The following is a 13,317-nucleotide window of genomic DNA, read 5'->3' on the forward strand; positions in this document are numbered from 1 at the left end:
ATGCAGATTGGATGTGGAAAAAAAAAAAAATACGTTTGTGTGCATGAACCCTAACTCACATGAGAGGGGACATGAAGGGGCATGATTACTGCACAGAGAACAGCGTGGCAAGCTGGGAAGGCCCTGTGAAACATTACAGAGCAATGCATGCTGGGTTTGGTTAGAAAACTTAGCAGGAAGCTTAGAAAAACAGGAAGCCTTGTAAACATCTTACCAGGATGCAGTGGAAGTGCTGCTATAAAAAAAAACTGGTATATAGGGGGAAGATATGCAGCGTTTGGGGTCCTTTGGGTAGATAAAAATACATTTCATTCTAACACATAGGGGGAGATTTATCAAAATTAGTGTAAAGGAAAACTGGCTTAGTTGCCCATAGCAACCAGATTCCACCTAACATTTTCCAAAAGGGCTCTGAAAAATGAAAGGTGGAATCTGATTGGTTGCTATGGGCAACTAAGCCAGTATTCCTTTAACCAGTTTTGATAAATCTCCCCCATAATGGTTAAATAAAGTCTGTACCATTGTTAGAATAATTCTATGTAATACACCTGTTTCCCCAGAAAATATGATAATAGAAATAAGATTTAATCGAATGCATACTACTAGAAAAATGACAATATTTCTTGTGTATTAGCTATTATGTCAGTATTGTGTTCTTTCAGCTATCTTGTGTCAGTGTTTTGCACCCATATGCTCCCCAGCATTGTCCCAACTGATCTGTAATACATGTCAGATGGTTGTTAAAAAAGAAAGATCTATCATACAATTTAGCCTGCTATACATCACCCTGTGTCAATGCGTGCAAGTAAAAATGGCTGATCCTGAAATATAGGTCTATGGTACATGAGAGGCGTCATTTTGGTTACTTATAAAAATTCTTAGATGGAAAAGAAGGATTCCCTAAGGCTAGTCATACACATAGAATAGTTGTTGGCCAAACACTTGATCATTTGACAGCTATCACTCCCCATCCCCTCAAGCATACAGTGCTGCCCATAATTATTCATACCCCTGGCAAATTTTGACTTAAAGTTACTTTTATCCAACCAGCAAGTAATTTGTTTTAAGGGAAATTACATAGATGTCTCACCCAAAGCATTAGGTTCCCACCACCATGTTTGACAGTAGGGATGGTGTTCTTTGGGTTGAAGACTTCTCCTTTTTTTACGCCAAATGAAGGAAACATCATTGTGACCAAACAATAAAATTTTTGTTTCATCTGACCATAACACAGAAGACCAGAAGTCTTTTTTTGTCCAGATGAGCTTTTGCAAAGGCCAAGCGAGCTTTTGTGTGCTTTATCTCGAGAAGTGGCGTCCTCCTTGGTCTGCATCCGTGAAACCCAGCAGTGTGCAGTGTCTGTTGGATTGTCTGCCTTGGGACATTGCCACCAGCAGAGCCCAGATTCACCAGGATGGCCTTGGTGGTAATCCTTGGATTCTTTTTCACCTCTCTAACTATCCTCCTGGCCAGCACAGGTGTCACTTTTGGCTTCCTACCATGTCCTCTGAGATTTTCCACAGTGTGGAACATCTGGTATTTTTTTTCTCAAATGCAAATAAAAGCTGAGAAATGTTTTTTTTTTTTTTCCCACAATAAATGCCTCTTGTACATAGTCTTATTTTCTTTTGGGAGACACCTATGTAATTTCTCGTCAAAAAATTACTTGCTGGTTAAATAAAAATAACTAAGTAAAAATTTGCCAGGGGTATGAATAATTATGGGCAGCACTGTATACCTGCTCATCTCAGGCGAGCATGCATGTGTTTTCGGTAGAACAAATGGTTTGGGCAGTTGAAATCTAACATCCCCAGACATCTGCTGTCAGAGGAGAGTCAAGAGGCGCCCATACACATTAGACGGTTGGCCAGGCTTTTTGAAATTGGTGGGATCAGCTAGGTTTTGGAAGTAGCATGCCACAGTAGAAATCATCCACTCATTCTATCAACAAAAGCCTCATCAACCAATAAAGGAGGTGACCAAGAGGATCCCTGATTTCTCCATCAGATTGCAGAAAACCATACACGCCAGGAAACGCTTCTCTTTCTAGGTTTAGCATCCCTTTAAGACATCCATAAAAGTAACCAAAGAGATTTGTAAACATGGATGGACATCAGACAAAAGTGTTATCACCTAAGCATACATTTGCTTTCTGTACGGCAGACAGTATTTTAGTTAATGTCTACATGGAAAATTATATTGAGATTGTGGCTCCAGATTTCTTTGCTGCCACTTAATCTCTGATTAAGACATGAATAAACTGTAGTGGAGATGACCCACTCTGAATGTACTGCCTCAAGGCCTCTTCTGATCATCACATGAACAACCTCACTGGTTTATGCTAGCAGCCATCCTTAAATAAGGTCCTGGAAATAAGTGAGCACACAGTTGCTGCTAGAATGGAAACAGTCTTTTCTTTAGGATATAAAGTACGGTTGCTAAGAACAAGGCAAGTGCTAGGAAAATGAGCAGCTTGTCCGTCAGTTCTCGACGATTATACTTGGTAATAAGTTTTCGCCCAAGCTGAATGGTTCCAGACATGGATTTGAACTCTTCATTGGCTTCTTGGATGGTTCTGGATGAGGTGGCTGAAAATAAATAATAGTATAAATATATATGAATGATCATTCACAGGACTAAAGGGGAGTCACTACAATTAAATTCCATCACCTGCTGTTCATCATGCACATGACCACTGCAACCAATAACTGGCCTCAGTGGTCACACAAGTGCTTCAAACAGTCAGGACTGCTGGGACCATTGATTCTCTGCAGCAGTCATGTGAACGATGAACTGGACATGGCTGCTGCAATCCCAGTGGGGATAAGGGCAAAAATCCTTGCTCTAAAATCTGAATTAAATATTTAGGAAGGATTTCCATAGACTTTTTCCATAGACTTGAGTACGATCTAAGAAAGATTAAAAATAACAGGGGATGCAATATCACGAATCAGGAAATAAAAGCCATAAAAAGAACTACAAATGAAAGAAAAAATAATAATTAGACCAGCTGATAAAGGAGGAGCCATTGTTATCTGGGATGAGGAAGAATATAATATGGAGTGTTTAAAACAATTAGAGGATGAGACCACATATATGAAAGTAAAAATAGATCCAACTAAGGTCTATCAAGAGGAGTTAAAACAACTATGTGAAAAAGGAATCTCCCAAAATATAATAAATAGACAAGAATGCAAATTTATATGTGACACACAGGCAAGAATGCCAGTGTTTTACTGTCTGCCGAAGTTACATAAGAACCCGACGCAACCACCCGGTCGACCTATAATATCCGGGATAGGTTCGATTACAAGCAATCTGTCAAAATATATTGACACTCCTCTCCAGCCGACAGTAAAAAATACGAAAACTTACATCCGGGACACGACACAAATTATAGATATTCTAGAAAAATTAAAATTCAACCCTGAGTGGACAATGTGTACACTGGATGTACGGTCATTATATACAATCATTGACCATCAACAAGGGACGACAGCCATGAGTGATCAATTAATAAAGGAGGGTAGATTAAAAAAAGAACAGATAGGCTTCCTAGAGGAAAGTGTTAACTTCATTTTGTCTCACAATTATTTCTGTTTTGGCTCAAATTTTTTTGTGCAAAAGTGCGGTACCGCCATGGGCACCAGGTTCGCCCCCAGCTATGCGAACCTCTTTATGGCTGATTGGGAAGAGGGGTCCGTTTTGCCGCGGCTGGGGACGGACCTGGTGCTATGGTATAGGTACATTGACTATATTATTTTGGTGTGGAATGGAGATATAGGCTCGTTAACTTCCTTCATAGACGTATTGAATGGTAATGACAGAAACATACACCTCTCATCCAAGATATATGATGGGAATATTGAATTTTTAGATTTAAATATCCGAATTGAGGGTGAAAAAGTAATCTGCAATACCTTTCTGAAGGATGTTGCTAAAAATAGCCTGATCCCCTATACCAGCGGACATCTACCTAGATGGCTGTTAAATATCCCGTATGGACAATTCCGACGCCCAAAACGAAATTGCACTGAAGACGAACAATTTGAAGAGGAGGCCTATAAAATGAAAGAACAATTTGTAACTAGAGAATACCCTGAATCCCTAGTAGACTCATCTTTAGGTAAAGTAAGAGAATTGGATAGAAAATTATTTTTTAATCCAATTCAAGTGAGGAAGAAGAAAAATAAAGATGAGGGGACTATAAGAATGGTCTTACCCTTCAATGCCCAATATCGTAAAATTCAACAGATAGTTAAAAAACACTGGCATTTTCTGAAGGAAGATAAAGTGATAGTCTCACTGATCCCGACAATACCACAGATTGTATATACTAAGGCCCCCAATTTAGGCTTGAAAGTAGCCCCAACAATAAAAAAGAAAAAAACGAATAAACCCACGATACAGACAATGCTGGATATAAAAGGCTTTTATAGATGCGGCACCTGCATCAATTGCCGATTAACAAATTTCCCGCGGAAAACACACGAAATAATATCCCCGACTAATCAACTTATAAAAGAATACCTCACTTGTAGTACTACGAGTGTTATCTACATAATAAGCTGCCCATGCAACAAAATATATGTGGGAAGGACAAAACGAACATTAAAGAAAAGGATTGCGGAGCACCTTAACAATATTAGGAAAGGCCACATGGATCACCCACTCTCAAAACACTTTAAGGAACAACATGGTCAACAAACAAACTTAAGCTTTGCAGCGATAGAGAAAGTTGGGATAGACTGGAGAGGAGGGAATCATGTGGAAAAAATGTCCAGAATAGAATCGAGATGGATTTTTGAACTGGACACTCTTATACCACACGGCTTAAATGCAGAATTAGAAATTTTTGGCTTTCTGTAAAATATGAATGCTCTGGGGTGGATGCCTCCCACCGATGCATGGTTGGGTGGTATATTAGCTACGTACGTCCGACCGCGCCTCGGTGGAAGGCACCCACTTTTATTCAACCACAACCTCACATCCATCCAACCTTACAAGTTTCTCCTTTTAGACTTATCTACTTTGTCTCATCTACTGCTATATGTCTATAAATAAATTAAAATGTAGTGATTATCACTTTTTAAGAAGTAATTTTTATATTCATTTATATATTTTAACTTAAGTGAATTTTAATGGTATAAGGAAAGCAAATAATATCAAATCCTTCACCCAAAAGATTAAGGCTCCATTCACACGTCCGCAAAATGTGTCCGCATCCTTTCCGCAATTTTGCGGAAAGGGTGCCGACCCATTCATTCTCTATGGGGACGGAATGTGCTGTCCGCATCCACATTTGCGGATCCGCACTTCCGCATCCGTGCTTCCGTTTCCGCAAAAAAATAGAACATGTCCTATTCTTGTCCGCAATTGCGGACAAGAACAGGCATATTCTATTATGTCGGCAATGTGCGGTCCGCAAAATGAGGAATGCACATTGCCGCTTTCCGTGTTTTGCGGATCCGTGTCTCCGTGTATCCGCAAAACACATTGCGGACGTGTGAATGGAGCCTAAGGGTGAATTTTCAGCAGCTTTTCTGAAAAAAACGCATAGGTAAACAAAAAACGCATGAAAAACGCACCTTTTTTTTTTTTTTTTTTTAGAAATAGTAAGATTTTTGATGTAGTATACCTATGGAAGAAACGGAAGTGCCATTTTCTGATTAATTTCATTTTAAATTCAATTTTTTTATCGATTTTATTGATTATACCACATTGTTATACTCCAGACCAGATCTTGGACACTGTGAAATTTGAATCCCAGTCCAGGACTGTTTTTTGGGACATCTGGAACCAATTAGGAAAGAGGATATAAAAAGGTGGTTTAGTGGGAGCCAGGTCAACACTGAGGAAGAAGTCAGTACCTTTTGGGACTTCGAAACGCGTCTGGGAGGAATCTGGACCCCACATTACCACCATTTTGGCGTACGCAAGGACACTTACAACTCTACCTCCGTTTTAACCTCTCAAGTGACTGATCCGTCCTACATAAAGACTTATGCTTGATAGCTTCTTGGAATGACACAGTTCCACTCTTCACCTAAATTGAAGCTAAGGAAAAGCTGAACACGCTGAAGGAACGGCGACCAAAAGGAAAAAGCCGCACTCAGAGGTTGGAGGTAAGGGAATAAGGCAGCTCGATAATAGGTGGGACGCCACCCAGAGCTAACAATTCCCGAATTTCTACAATTTGACAAATTTAAGAACTGTGTTATAAGAATATGACTCTTTCATAAAGTCTAACATTGCGTTATAACATCAAGAATCGCTTATTATTTTACTAACTGAAGAATTGGTGACTATCAAAAATCTCAGAGAAATACTAACAACAGCCTATATAGTGCTGATAACCAATTTTTCTGTGGTGGACTAATCAGAAATTCAGAAAGCACCTATAAGCTGTCTGACATACACATTTACACCTCAAGTGATTTTTATCTCATCGTCATTTGGGATGTTTTATCCTTTTGTTATTAAATTTTTGCACAATTTACGTATCTTGTATGACATTTTAAATCTTTTAACAATTGAGAACTGTTATAGTAGTATAGAAAGGTTTACAGCCAGCTCACCTCGACGTCCTGCACAGCGGTGCACGGAGCGGACTCAAGCCAGTCCCGATTGAAGATAGAAGAAAATAGAAAGAATGCTCCAGCACCACGATGGATAGTATGAAAATCCCGGTCTTTATTATCACCAAGAATCCAGGTGAATACAGCAATCAAACAACACTGGTGGCCCCCGGTTCCCAAGATCTACGCGTTTCGAACTGTCGTGTTCTTAGTCATGATCCTAAGTGTCTCACATGTTCCCAGCTGAAATACTATCCACCTCCGTCATCTCCGCCTATCCAGGGAGGAGTATAGTGGAACAGGGCGGGCAGCAAAATCAGCCAGGTCCATGTGAGACACCTGTGCAAGCCCAATCACATGTTACATAGTTTTAATCCCAATAGTGCTCCGTACAAACATTATAAAATACATAGAAAAAATATACATAAACGAAAATCTTTAATTGTACATATAAAATCCTCTATAATCTACTTCCCCACAAATAGCCAAAGCAACGTTCCTATTTCATACAGATTATATTGTACATATAACAGTAAACATGATGAGAAAAATAATGGTAGACGAAAAAACCAATAAAATTCAAGAAAACGGAGCAGATTTCATAATACTATATTCCTTGATTTCTTGTTTGTATCATATTTTCTTGTGACTCCGTGTATCCATATGTTGATTTCATCACCCATCTGATGTATCAGTGTGGAATAGTTGCATATCTCCATCACACTTGAAAATCGCATGGTGTGATGGTAAATTGTTTTTGTGTGTATGGTATATTGTGGCTATGTTATATAATTAACTATTGAATGCATCTTATCCGATGGGTTCTTTCAGCATAGATTCTAGTCCCAGTTCACACCATGCGATTTTCAAGTGTGATGGAGATATGCAACTATTCCACACTGATACATCAGATAGGTGATGAAATCAACATATGGATACACGGAGTCACAAGAAAATATGATACAAACAAGAAATCAAGGAATATAGTATTATGAAATCTGCTCCGTTTTCTTGAATTTTATTGTTTTTTTCGTCTACCATTATTTTTCTCATCATGTTTACTGTTATATGTACAATATAATCTGTATTAAATAGGAACGTTGCTTTGGCTATTTGTGGGGAAGTAGATTATAGAGGATTTTATATGTACATTTAAAGATTTTCGTTTATGTATATTTTTTCTATGTATTTTATAATGTTTGTACGGAGCACTATTGGGATTAAAACTATGTAACATGTGATTGGGCTTGCACAGGTGTCTCACATGGACCTGGCTGATTTTGCTGCCCGCCCTGTTCCACTATACTCCTCCCTGGATAGGCGGAGATGACGGAGGTGGATAGTATTTCAGCTGGGAACATGTGAGACACTTAGGATCATGACTAAGAACACGACAGTTCGAAACGCATAGATCTTGGGAACAGGGGGCCACCAGTGTTGTTTGATTGCTGTATTCACCTGGATTCTTGGTGATAATAAAGACCGGGATTTTCATACTATCCATCGTGGTGCTGGAGCATTCTTTCTATTTTCTTCTATGTTATAGTAGTAGTAATAAAGTAATTTGCTTTGAGCAGTCCTCCAGATATTGAGTGCCATATCTTTATTTATTTTTACAATTTATTAATCTCTTGGTGTTTTTGGAGTTAACACTTAGATAGTGAGCACCTTTTCTATCCTACGGATTGGTAGAGCCACCCCATTCTGTGAACTTTTTCCATATAGTCTATGTAATTAAGGCTGCAGTAAAACTTGCATCACTGAAAAATCACGACCATAGAATTTTAGGTATTAATAAGAATAATAAATAATAATAGTTTTTTATTCTTCTACATATTCCACAGTGCTTTACAATCAGCAGGTTCCTGTACAAACTACAGCAGACATTACATAGTAACAAACTTATCAGCAATTCAAATAGGAGTGAAGGTCGTGCTCATAAGAGTCTAAACTCTATGAAGAAATAGGGGTAACAAAAGAGGTAAAAACTAATTTTTGTACTTACTGTAAAATCTGTTTCTCTTCCGTTCATTGGAGGACACAGGCTTGACCATGGGTATAGCTGTTGCCGCTAGGAGGCGAACACTAAGCACAAAAAGTGCAAGCTCCTCCCCTTCAGCTATACCCTTCCTACAGGGACTAAGCTAAATCAGTTAGTACAAAAGCAGTAGGAAAAGCAAGACAAAAACAGGAAAACCAAACTATGTACAAACCCAAAAACCACACAGGCCCAAAAAGGTCACTAAACAAAAGAATGGGTGGGAGCTGTGTGCCCCAATGAACAGAAGAGAAACAGATTTTACTGTAAGTACAAAAATTTAGTTCTCATCTGTATCATTGGGGGACACAGGCTTGACCATGGGACGTTACAGAGCAGTCCCCAAGGGTAGGCATAACAAAAAACCCTCATGCCAATCAGAGAACCGCCATCTGCAAAACTCTCCGCCCCAGTGACACGAAGGTGTGCACCCTGTAAAACTTGAAAAAAGGTGTGCACAGACGACCAGGTCGCCGCCTTGCATACCTGAAGGGCCGAGGATAGAAGTCATCGCCACCAAAAAAGCCACCTTGTAAGACAGGAAGCGCAGCGACACCTGCTGCAAAGGCTCAAACAGTGAAGAGTGGATAGCGTTGAGCACTAGATTAAGATCCCAAGGATTCAATGGAGGACGGAAAGGAGGCGCAGCATGCGCCACCCCCTGTAGAAAAGTCTGAGCCGAAAGCGAAGACAAATTTTGCTGAAAAAGAATGGAGAGAGCAGACACTTGCCCTTTGAGGGAGCTGAGAGCCAGCCCCAAGTCCATGCTCGACTGCAGGAAAGCCAAGAGTCGCGGCAATAAGAACCGAATGGGAGACAGCTGACGCCGCTCGCACCAACTAAAGTAGGGCTTCCAGGTCCGGTGGTAGATCCGAGAAGACACAAATCATGGTCTGGACCACAGCCTCCGAGAACGCCCGAGCCTTTAGTACGGCGGCTTCAACAGCAGCGACCCTAAATTTGGGTGTAAGATCGTCCCCTGCGACAGGAGGTCCTCCCGAAGAGGAAGACGCCAGGGTTCGTTGGCAAGGAGGGTGACCAGAGACGCATGCCACACCCGGCGTGGCCAAATCGGGAGCCACGAGAATGATGGGCAATCCTTTGGGCCTGATCTTCCAGAGGAGATGCGGAATGAGAGGAAAAGGCAGGAACACGTAAGGAAAGGTGAACCGACTCCATGGAATCACCAGCGCATCGCACGCCAGGGACATGGGGCCCCTAGACTGCGCTACAAAGTCCTCGACCTTGTTGTTGAAGCAGGAGGCCATGAGATCCACGTCCGACTGACCCCACTGCTCGCAGATGGCTCGAAAGACCAACGGGTGAAGAGCCCACTCTGCGGGATCGAGACGCTCCCGGCTGAGGAAGTCGGTGATCCAATTGTCGACGCCAGGGATGTGAACTGCCGACAGCGCCGGAACATGGTTCTCCACCCAACTGAGGATCAGAGCCGTCTCCGCCACAGCTGCCGGGCTCCGGGTGCCGCCCTGGTGATTGAGGTACGCCACCGCCGTGGAGTTGTCGGTCTGAACGTCCCTTGAGATGGTCGGTCTAATGCCGCAGAGAGAGACGAATAGTCCTCAACTCCAGAACGTTGATTGGAAGGGAGCGTTCCTCACGTGACTATACTCCTTGAAACGGAGAGATTTTCCAACACTCCCATGGCCATGACCCGATAAGTCAGCCGCTGCGATGGATAAAGACAGGACTTCTGTCTGTTCAGGATCCATCCGAAGCGATCCAGGTTGTCCAAGACTATGCTCAGGCGGTCCGCTGTCACCCGGAAAGACGGACCCTTTACCAGGATGTCGTCTAAGTAAGGGATCTTCATGATCCCCCTAGAATGGAGCAGGGCCATGACTGCTGCCAAAATCTTCATAAAAGACCCTGGGAGCCGTGGCCAGGACGAACGGGAGGGCTACAAACTGGAAGTGAAATGGACCCACTGCGAACCGGAGAAATCTCTGATGACTGACGTAGATGTGCACGTGAAGATAAGTATCCTTGATGTCTATAGAGGATAGGTACTCCCCCGGTTTCATGGACGCAATGACCGATCTCAGGGACTCCATCCAGAAACTGCGGATGCAAAGGAAACAGTTGAGTGCCTTGAGGTACAGAACGGGACGGATCGTCCCCTCTTTTTTGGGAATCAGAAAGAGATTGGAATAAAACCCTTGAAAACGGTCTTGCACAGGAACCGGAACAATCACTCTCTGCCGCAAGAGTGTGCGAATCGCCTGAAAAAAAAAGGAATCTGCGGCAGAGGGAGAGGTCGGAGGCGACGACCGAAAAAAAATTTCACCAAAAGGGCTGACGAGCGAGCCATGAGAGAGCTGAAGAGCCATATCGGCCAGCTCCCCAAAGTGGACACCCAAGGTGAGACCCTGAACCAAATTATCTACCAACTCCCCCATAGCCTTGCTCACCCAAGTAGAGGCAAAAACCGACTGCAGTGCTGTGCCTACTGCTTCAAAGGAAGACTTTGCAAACGCTTCCAGTTTCTTATCCCTGATATCAGAGAAAGAAACTCCATCCACCATTGGCAAGGTAGTATGCTTAGCAAAGCTAGAAACAGGCGGCTCCACGATAGGTGAGGGCGACCATTTCTTAGTCAAATCCTCCGGAAATGGATAAAGGAGGTTTAAGCGTTTTGGCAAAGCAAAACATCTATCAGGAAACTTCCACTCCTTGGAAAGAGAGGAATCAAAATCCTGATGGTTGGGGAAACACTTCCAAAGCAAAGACCCGAGCTGGCAGATGAAGGTGCGGGGTCCTCGACCTGCAACGTCTCCATAACCGCTGTAAGATTGTCCACCATAGAGCAGTTTGGACAACTTACCCTCTCTCCTCAGGACATGCCTCTTCCATTGAGGACACGTTGGAGTGAGAGGCCGAGGAAACTGGAGACACAGACACCCTTTTGTTATGGCCCGTTTTGCGAGACGGCCACGACGGGCATGAGCCCCTTGATCCCCAGAGTCAAACCGGTCAGAAAACTGCCTTGCCGACAAACCCCTCAATATTTCCACAATAGATTTGTTGGTATTGGAGACATCCTGTACCATCCTTGACATGGAATGTGCTCACTCCGGTTCTGCCATAGGCTTGGCAGCAGGGGCGATTGAGTTCGGGCCGAGCCACTGGACGGCGAAGCCGCACAGTCAGAGCAGAGGGGATATGACTGAGCAGATGGAAATTTTGTGCAACACGACGCACAAGCGTAATGGCGCACAGCAGTGACTGCCTGCTTCGGGGCCTGGGCTCGGACATAATGACAACCCTGCCGTGACAGGAAGGAGGATGAGGGGGAAGGTTAGACCCTGTAAGAAGGGAAAAACAGCACTTACCCAGCCTGTATCCCTCCAGGCAGCATGACCAGATGAACCTTGTCAGCGTCCCACCACAGGTGCCTTTAAAAACCCGATGTGGGCGGAGCCAGCACTCCTCATTCAGCCTCAGCTCAGCTGCCAGCGTGGGAGCGGGGAGTACTCATGCCCCGCCCCAAAAACTATTCCGGCCCTCAGCGCCCCCCCCCCCCCTCCCGCAACAACATACCGCCGCATCCCTGGCCGAACCAATACGCCGGCCGGGGAAAAAGAAGCCGCACTGGGACTGTGCAGGAGTAGGCCGCAAAAGAAGCCGGGGCAATTTGCAGTGACCCCGGCGGCGCCCAGGACCAGAGCAGACGCGCCGATCATTAAAGAAACTGTAAAACAGACGCCCCGCACCAAGTCCTGCCGCCCTTTCCCCCCTCTCTCCCGACAGGAGAAGCCTCCTAGAGGGGCCCAGGTAACTTGAGGAGGGGAGGGTACTGGAAGGAGGGGAGAACTTTGGGGCCAATTTCTCTTTTCCTTTTTTATACTCACCTGGCCGGCGTCTTCTGCCCCCCTGGCTCCAGCCGGATCACCACCCTCGGTGTGCTGCCCCTTGAGGAGGGACACTAGACCAGAACAGAGGGGACTTGCAGTGGTAGATCCGAATGCTGGCGGGATACAGAGGCTTTTTAGGAACCTCTGGTCCTCCTTTGCTTCTGGAGAACAGGAAGGAGCAGCGGGCTTGGGGGGACCCCCTGATCTCCCATGTGGGAGTGCAGGCAGCTCTAAGGACTGCCCGAAACTCCCGCCAGAAAAAAATAAAAAAAATAAAAATTTAAATTTAAACAAAAAACAGCAGACCTGCAAAGCAAAGAGGTCTGCCTCCCACAGACACTAAGCTAAAACTGATTTAGCTTAGTCCCTGTAGGAAGGGTATAGCTGAAGGGGAGGGGCTTCCACTTTTTGTGCTTAGCGTCCGCCTCCTAGCAGCAACAGCTATACCCATGGTAAAGCCTGTTTCCCCCCAATGATACGGATGAGAAAGTGACTGTTTTGTACAATGGTTCAGCCATCTTAACTAAACAGGGGAGCAGATATAAAGCTGCAGGAGCCATCACCAGCCAATATCTGTAGTGCATGGAGTGTGGTGGATACTGATGAATGATGGATCAGGCTCTGGAGAATGAGGTTAAAGGAAGATATGTTTTGAAGAAGTTATATGTTTTGGTGGTTAGGATCTAACCTGACTGTGTGGGGTAGTGCATTCAAAATTACTGGTGTAGAGCTTTGTGCACAAGAATGAGAAGTTTAATTTAAAAATTCTATACTGTATGAGCAACTAGTGAAGTGACAGACAGATGAGAATGGCTGCTGCATTCAGGAT

General features: G+C 43.6%; 1 protein-coding gene across 1 annotated transcript in view; it reads right to left on the bottom strand.

Moving 5' to 3' along the window:
• Positions 1-1,659: 1,659 nt before the first annotated feature.
• Positions 1,660-13,317, bottom strand: part of BNIP1 (BCL2 interacting protein 1) — a 44,411-nt gene continuing 32,753 nt past the window's right edge. Inside the window, exon 6 of the mRNA XM_040406320.1 lies at positions 1,660-2,588. Within this exon, the coding sequence (XP_040262254.1) occupies positions 2,395-2,588 (194 nt within the window). The 3' untranslated portion in view covers positions 1,660-2,394. The remainder of the gene's footprint in view (positions 2,589-13,317) is intronic.

The sequence above is a fragment of the Bufo bufo genome, chromosome 1 (assembly GCF_905171765.1).
Source record: "Bufo bufo chromosome 1, aBufBuf1.1, whole genome shotgun sequence".
Lineage (NCBI taxonomy): Eukaryota > Metazoa > Chordata > Amphibia > Anura > Bufonidae > Bufo > Bufo bufo.